Source organism: Haliotis rufescens, unplaced genomic scaffold, assembly GCF_023055435.1.
Source record: "Haliotis rufescens isolate VD_foot unplaced genomic scaffold, xgHalRufe1.0.p SCAF_38, whole genome shotgun sequence".
Taxonomy (NCBI): domain Eukaryota; kingdom Metazoa; phylum Mollusca; class Gastropoda; order Lepetellida; family Haliotidae; genus Haliotis; species Haliotis rufescens.
The window spans coordinates 1,256,280-1,264,244 of record NW_025964090.1 but is presented as its reverse complement, the minus strand read 5'-3'; the positions used below and the strand labels follow the sequence as shown (position 1 = coordinate 1,264,244).

The window sequence follows — 7,965 nt, the reverse complement described above, 5'->3', positions numbered from 1 at the left end:
CACGAAGTGGCCATGCAATCGATTATCCAGTGTATTATACTACATGTATTATATTGTGAAGGATACTACCATGATCGTTTTGAGTCCGATTCAAACAGCACCACGCCAAATATAGCCAGTCAATCACTTAAGCAAGCATAGGATTTTTACTGCCGTCCTTGATAGGACCATTCCCGATTACAATTTGTCCAAATTCTGATTAAGATCATGTGACTCGTGGCGGGAAATTCACATATTTGATAGCCGAATTCGTCCCGATTCTCCCGCTCTCAATCAGAATCTGATTTGATTTGTATCTTCCGCATGGTAAAAAACGACCGAATCTGTCCCGACAGCGTCCCGATTTTCCCGAATGCGATCCGACAGAGATCAGACAGTGACGGACAGTGAACCGACAAAGACGGTTCGCATTCGGCAAGATCTGGACGCTATCTGGACTCAATCGACAAGAAACGGCAATGAACAATTTCTCCAAACCATGCCCTATCATCACGACAGCGTCCCGATCCACAGGACACCGTCCAGACAACACAGGACATTGTTACAATTTGGTCCGATACAGCAGAATCTGTCGCGACATAGTCACGATTGTAATCCGACTAGACAAAATCGGCTTTGTTTCCCGAATGTTACGGGACGCACCATACTGCCAGAAGTGCTTGGCCGACCTCTCTGGACCTTTCCCGATCCGTAGGACTCTGTTACGAACGTATACGACTGCGTTCAGACAATGATAGGACGTTCCAGTTCATTGAAGATAGTAATCCGACTTTTACACTTTTCGTGTCGTAGCGCTGTCTGATCTCAAACGGGAGCCATAATCGGCACTGTGTGAACGCAACCTTACGGCAAACATGGGTTGCTGAAGGCCTATTCGCGAACAGTATCTTCACAGTCTGCAGTGAGTCTTCTGATACGACCAAGATGTAACGCTCTGCTGCCACTCAATCTCATTAAAACCAGATCTTAGTTCCCGCTAAACAAAGACCTGAGGACATCCCATTACGGGTCACGTCAGACCAACCTTGCGCGAACTTTGACCGACCAATGGAATGACCAATCAGAAGGCAGCCTTCTCGTGCTTTACGGCACAAATTTCAAATTGGCGTAAGCGACGCACTGATTGGTCGGATGAAAGGTCGTTCTGACGTGACCCCTAATGGGATGTCTTCAGATCTTTGTTTAGCGGTAGCGAGAATTAATGATTTTAATGAGATTGTGCTCCCACTCCTGGTGAAATTGTAGCTTCTCTGAATAAAAGAAATTATCATCCAAAACTGGTTCCTACAGGAGATATCGCTTGTGTGAGATCAAGCGATATCTACATTGTATATATCGCTGCAATGAAATTGCATCACAATGCTTTGCAGACCATTGTGACATCATTGGTTACCATGACATCACAATCAACACTAATGGCTCTGCTACTGAAGCTGTTAGCAGTACTTTTTACACTGAAGACACTGCTAATTACTGTCTACAAATTGAAAAAGTTGGAAGAATGATGTTGGATGATAAATAAAATCTCACCCTCGTGTCTTTTGATACTCGTTGATATATTTGATATCCAAAGACACTCGGGTGAGATTCTCTATTTATCATCCAAAACAGGCTCACACAGGAGATATCGCTTGGGTGAGATCAAGCGATATCTACATTGTATATATCGCTGCCATGAAATTCCATCACAATGCTTTGCTGACCATTGTGACATCACTGGTTACCATGACATCACAATCAAATGACATCACAAATGGCTCTGCTACTGAAGCTGTAATCAGAACCTTTTACACTTAGTCACTGCTTATTACTGTCTACAAACTAAAAATGTTGGAAGAATGATGTTGGATGATAAATAAAATCTCCCCTCGTGTCTTTTGACATCAAATCAAATAAACACTAGATTTGATATCAAAAGACGCACGGGTGAGATTCTGTATTTCTTCAGGATATTGGAGTTAGATAGCTGGCTTCTTGGAGTACAATATTGATATAGGTGCAAAAGTATTTGAAAAACCATATTGTATAATATGGGTAAAAAGATGATGGCAGTTTGACTTGTTACGATAACTTACCATTAGATTTGATGGTATATGTACCGACCGGATTCGGTTATAAATTTGTATACTCTGTTTATAATAGTAAAAAAATGGCTTAAGCTAAAAAGAAATACATTATATGATTACATTGTTTTAACGAATGCCCCAGAGGTTGAGCATTTATCACCATACCCATCATCAGAGAATATATGAATATGCAGTGATATCGGCCTTAGGCGTTTACCACTTTGGTGAAACCTACTAGCACGGGTATTATGCTGACAAACCAAAACACATTATCAGTACAAATGTGGGATTCGAACTCTCGGTCACGAACGGCATATCTAAGGGACGCAACTCTGCACAATGAAGCACTACGCCTTTGACGGTTAGAACTGTATTAGATGTGGCCTTGCGTTCAACTGAATAAACAAATTACTATTCAGGTGAAAACATGGCGACATTGTGCTATTATGAGAATGGAAGAGATTTGAACATTCACGAGCACAGTCCATCACAGGTTGAGTCCATCAACACACGAAATAACGGTATTTGTTTAGAGTTGCCTCCCCTAACACGTTCTTTCGTGCCAGAGAAATGTGTTCAAAATGAAAATGGCGTCTAAAAACGAAGTTGTAAGGATAACATTCAAAGAATTACACGAAATCGTCCAAAATTCACCCAAAGGTGAGATTATGTGTATTTGTTAACGAGTAGCCCGAACTAAGTTATGGTTACAATACTTTTACTTTTATGGGTACGACGAGAAAGCGGACACGAAATTTGACACTTACAGTTAGAAGTTCATCAAAATTCCTAATTTTGATTCCTTGTGGGTATTGATTAGACAGTACTTGTATGTCCAAAACTCTCAACTGTTTTGCAAGCATTTGTAACACATTGATAGAGATTAATATTGATTAGTTAAATGCTTTCAGATTCAGTTAACTGTAAATATATACACCTGAGAAAACTTTAGAACCACCAGTAGTCTGGTCTGGTCTGGTCTTTCCCTTCTCTGATCCATTATCCTGTTTACGGGAATGTAAATGTTCGTGTTCAATCAGGAAATGAAAATCCCAATCATATTTATCCAGATCGTTTAATGTGATGAAGTAGTGCATGTTCGTAATCATTTTATAAGCTAATTAATTTCACTTTCAAGTTAATCAAAGAACAAACGAACACATTATATTTATGATAACTCTTCCTTGGTAAAGTACAGATTTTAGTACTTTTTTTATTGAGTCCCATCCTGGCACCATATCACCAGCACACAAAGTCAGTGATCTAACCCACTCAGTCAATATACACTTATCAGAGGGGTACACAAAGTACAACATCCAGACTACCAGCTGTCAGACTTTCATTTTGTGGAAGTCTCGGTGGCTGAGTGGGTTAGATAGCTGACTTTGTGTGCTGGCGATTTGGTACATCCCATTGGACTCGCAGTGTAAACTATTTGCCTCCATTTTTAATATTTCAAATTATGTGTATATGACACAAAGATTTGAGATTTGTTTCTATGTTATTAGGGTAATCATTAGCTATTGATTAGTAACCATCAATTTGAAGTGGCAAACAAATGACTAGTGTGTTTAAATTTGAACAGGGTTAGACACAGCTGCGAGTCTGTTAGTCTGAAACTAGTGCAAAAACAGCTTGTACAAAATGAGCTATGGCCTAGTCGGGTATGACGACCCCTGATTGAATCAAACTTACAAGGACTTCCAACTTGCCCAAGCCTACCCACAGTTTATATTACATCTTTACTGGTGAACAGCTACTGACTTCAAAGTTCAAATTAATGCAGGATCTCTGCAATTTCAGTTGGACACAGGCTAAAAGAGCGTGATCCTGATAAATGATTAGTGATGGGAATTGGCCTTTAATTTCGTATTGAATAATGATTCATGTACTGTAATACATACCACAATTTATTGCATGTGTTCTTCAGAGCTCCAGATAAGCTGCGTATCTGCGTAAAATACGCATCAGAAATGCAGAAATGCGCAGTAAAATAAAATCCAAGCATATCAAATACGCAACGAACATTACAGATACGCTACAAAAATAAAACTTGTGTGTATCATCAAAATATTGTGAAGTAACCCTGCGTGTTCGATTAGCAAATCAGCAACTTATTTTGAAATTATAAACGGGCATTCCATCAACATTGCCAAACTCCACGATGACAGTTACATCATGATCATTTGCCATCACACTTTCTTGTGGAAGTATCGTGGTATTTTTTAGTCCTATAAAGCTCTCGAACCCACATGACACCAGTTTGCAGGGACTAGATGAATAGTGTTTTTAAATATTTAACTTAAATACCCACATGTGTAAAAACTAGTGGGTAACAGAAATTTGAATACTCAGATAGAATTACTGATACCCAATGATTTTAAAATGCATGGGTAAAATACCCACAACACCAAAAGCTTATCTGGAGCTCTGGTTCTTTCATCCGCAATTTGTTGTACACCTGAATGAAAAAAACTTTCCCTGCACACTATTTACAACTTTGTATTTTGTTGGATGTTCCTATGGTTACAACACATACTTAGTAAATACATTATATGCAGAAAACTGTTCGCAAATAGTTTCGCTTTTTTGATGACAGGAAACAGTTGCTAATTTCAATTCAATTTGTCATTTAGGTACAATTTTCAGCAAGATGAAGATATGTATAATTTTGAAAAGCGCAATGTTGTTTATTGTCTATTTTCACTGTCTCAAGAATTGAAGTTTCTTCAAAATGTAAATAAGTTCTTGTCATGTTTTTAAAATGTTATCAGGTTAGTATGAATAAAAAACAAATATCAACATTAGTGAAATTGTTTGTTTATGACTATTGCAGGAGAGCAACCCGAGAAGTCTTCAGATATTCAGAAAAAAGCTCAAGCTCGACGACGCCCTCCAATACAATTATATCAGCCAGGTGTCTCTCGGTTGAGTAAAACAAAAATATCCAAAGAACTTGCCAACCAGGAAAGAAAAAACAGTGTCTCCGATGGAGAGAACTGGGATTTAGATTTAGAGCAGCAGGACACAGAGGAAAGTGGAAGAGGCAGCAAGGAGAGCAGTGTTGAACCTGAGGTCAATGGGGTCACACCTGGAGGTCATGCAGATGCAGAAGCATCCAATCAAAATGGGACAGAAGTAGTTGAAGGTGGTTCTCAAAAGCGGACTCCTAAGAAGTCCTATAAAAGGATGGATAATCGCAGACGAGGGAAAAGACCTGATATTCAGATATACGTTCCAAAGGGACGTTTGATGGAACAGGACACTAGAAGGGGAGATGGTTGCAATAGTCCTGATTCGGTTTCACAGCCTGAGTATGAATCAGAAAGTCCATATTCCACCCTAGGTAGAAGCTCAGAAAGAGGTTATCAGAGTCACAGAAGAGGATCAGATGTTACTAGTCCCACCTCCCCATTACCCCCTAGTCCCAGGTCTCCCTCCCAAAGGAAAGTAGACCTTCGTTTTGGTTTACGCAACATGCAAGTGACTGTTGTTAATGAGCCAGGTGAGGAAGATAAACCCGTTGAAATGTCTAGAGAATCTGGGAAGGAAAATGTGAAAGAAAGTTATAAAGATAACATCGCGAGAGAACGGGCTAAAGAGAGACAAGAACTTTTGAGCACTCTGAGAGCTGCTCGAGCTAATTCTGAAACTTTAGACTCGCCAGAGCTTTCACGAAGACTTAACAAACCGTCAAGGTTGTCTCTATCCAGGCAGAACTCACTTGCAGATACTCAGTCGGAAAACGAAAACTATCCTGACACAAATGACAGTGAAATGAAGGAAAATGTATACAAATCCAGAACGTCAGGATCTCGGGGTGGGGGGAAGAGGGGAGGCAAACGTCACTCGTTCTCGGCAATGCGCAGGCAGAGAACTGGCAGCTTCAGTAGTGACGTGAGTGCCAGCAGTGATGTAAGTCTGGAGGAGGAGTTCCAACAGGAGCCGAAACCTCTGGACTGGGTGCAGGAGATGGAGCAGGAGTTGGCCAGGCAGGTGCAGGATGAAGCCCAGAGACTCAATGACTACCTCGAGAGTTGTGTCGCGGGTTACCCAGGAGATATGGATCAGGCAGCACCTCCAGAACCCAAACCCAAATATGAAAAAGCCCATCCTGAAAAGGGATCCATAGCAAAGGACGTGATACGATCTCAGGAATTCCGTGGCCGCAGGAAGGAGAGGAGACGTAGGCCTTCTGGAACGGAGAGTCGAGAGTCAAGTGTTCACAGTAATTATCAGGATGAGGATCCCTGGGCGCCAAGGATCAGACCAGCACGGCGTCATAAAAAACGGCATTCATCAGCTGGATCAAGAGGGAAGAAGGATAAGATGGATAATTTTAGTGATGTTGGGACCGATGGAAGCAGGAGAAGGAGGCATGACAGTCATGGCGGCAGCTCGAAGGAAGGGGGAAGGAGAGATTTCTATGAAAGGAGGCATAATTCTCATGAGCTTGACATTGGGTCAAAGCGGGAGGGATTTAGGCGGGGCAGGCATGACAGCTATGGTGAATCTCCCAGAGACAATGTTAATATCAAGGTTACTTTGGATAGGAATCAGAGACAAGTTAAAGTGTCTGGTGAGCAGACTCGATCCGAGTCCGACATGTCCAGTTCTCAACATGCACATTCTGGTGGACTGCTCCATCTCCCAGGGCATCAGGCCAAGCAGCAAGAACATTATCAGGAAGAGCAAACAGATGCTGGCATGATGGCAAGTCATCATATGAAGAACAGAGATCAGACTCTGGATCAAAGCAGGAAAATGCTTTTTGATCCAAGGAATCCAAACAAGCCAATTGTAATCACCAACTCAAAAATCAAAGGTCCGGATAAACGTGAGATGGCTTCATCACCACAGGAATCAAATCGCAGCACCCCACCAACTACTATGCCTCAGCAGCATCCACCCCCACAACCACCCCAGCCCCACCCTCAACAGTACTATCAAGACTACCGTCAGGGATTCACTTACCCAGAGATGCCGTACCCTGGCCCAGCATATGGTGGCATGCCACCACACCCGGCAGCTATGTTTGGTTACCCTCAGTTTCCATTCAAAGAGTGTGGCCTCTACACTGATGACACCTACACTAGAGACCCCTATTATCATGGGTGGGTAGTCTATACTAGAGCCCATGTATGTGAGGAAGCTTGTAAGAGGTGTCTTGATGATCATACCACAACGGTGTGGGACGTTGCTCATATTTGTCATATCAATCAATGGTTTGTCTGGTCCTGACTTGATTATTTACAGGCGGTCGTGATATTGCTGAAATATTGCAGACTGTGGCATTAAGCAAGAAACACACTACAATCTATACATGAAATTTTATGAATAAAAATAAAAAATTAGAAGTGTAACACCTTCAAATCCTCTATACACACATGTACACAAATTATGATTGTGATGGATGTTAATTGAACTGATTGGGGACAGGTAGAATCTATTCCATGGAATAGCACCATCCTCTGGAACACTTTGTCCAGACCATATATTAAACAAGTATTGATGAAAGATGATTCAGAGTAAAAACTATTCAAAATGGTTTATATTAAGTAGGTCAAAAGTCGTCTTGTCTGGCTAGAATTAGTGGGAGACATTCGGGACTATAGGCCAGACTATATTTATGCACAGTAACTGTTTTGCCTGGCTTTAGAACTTGACCTAGAGTTTAATAAGTTCTGTAACCATATAGAAGGTATAAGCGGCTTTGTAAATGTGGCATTAGCATGATCTTTCATTATGTAATTAGTGAAGGAATGCTATGTTTATCTGAAGATATATGCTTGATATCACACTCGATTGAAACAAATGATATAGGAAGAAAAGACAATTATCATTTAATATATTCCTTAAACATTTAGAAACTAATGTATTTTTTTACTAGTCCACAAAG

At 40.9% G+C, this 7,965-nt stretch overlaps 1 protein-coding gene across 1 annotated transcript in view; it reads left to right on the top strand.

Moving 5' to 3' along the window:
• The first annotated feature begins 2,616 nt into the window (after positions 1-2,616).
• LOC124120263 (telomerase-binding protein EST1A-like) overlaps positions 2,617-7,965 on the top strand; it is a 31,254-nt gene continuing 25,905 nt past the window's right edge. The window contains exons 1-2 of the mRNA XM_046483043.2: positions 2,617-2,726; positions 4,903-7,180. Of these exons, the coding sequence (XP_046338999.2) occupies positions 2,648-2,726; positions 4,903-7,180 (2,357 nt within the window). The 5' untranslated portion in view covers positions 2,617-2,647. The remainder of the gene's footprint in view (positions 2,727-4,902; positions 7,181-7,965) is intronic.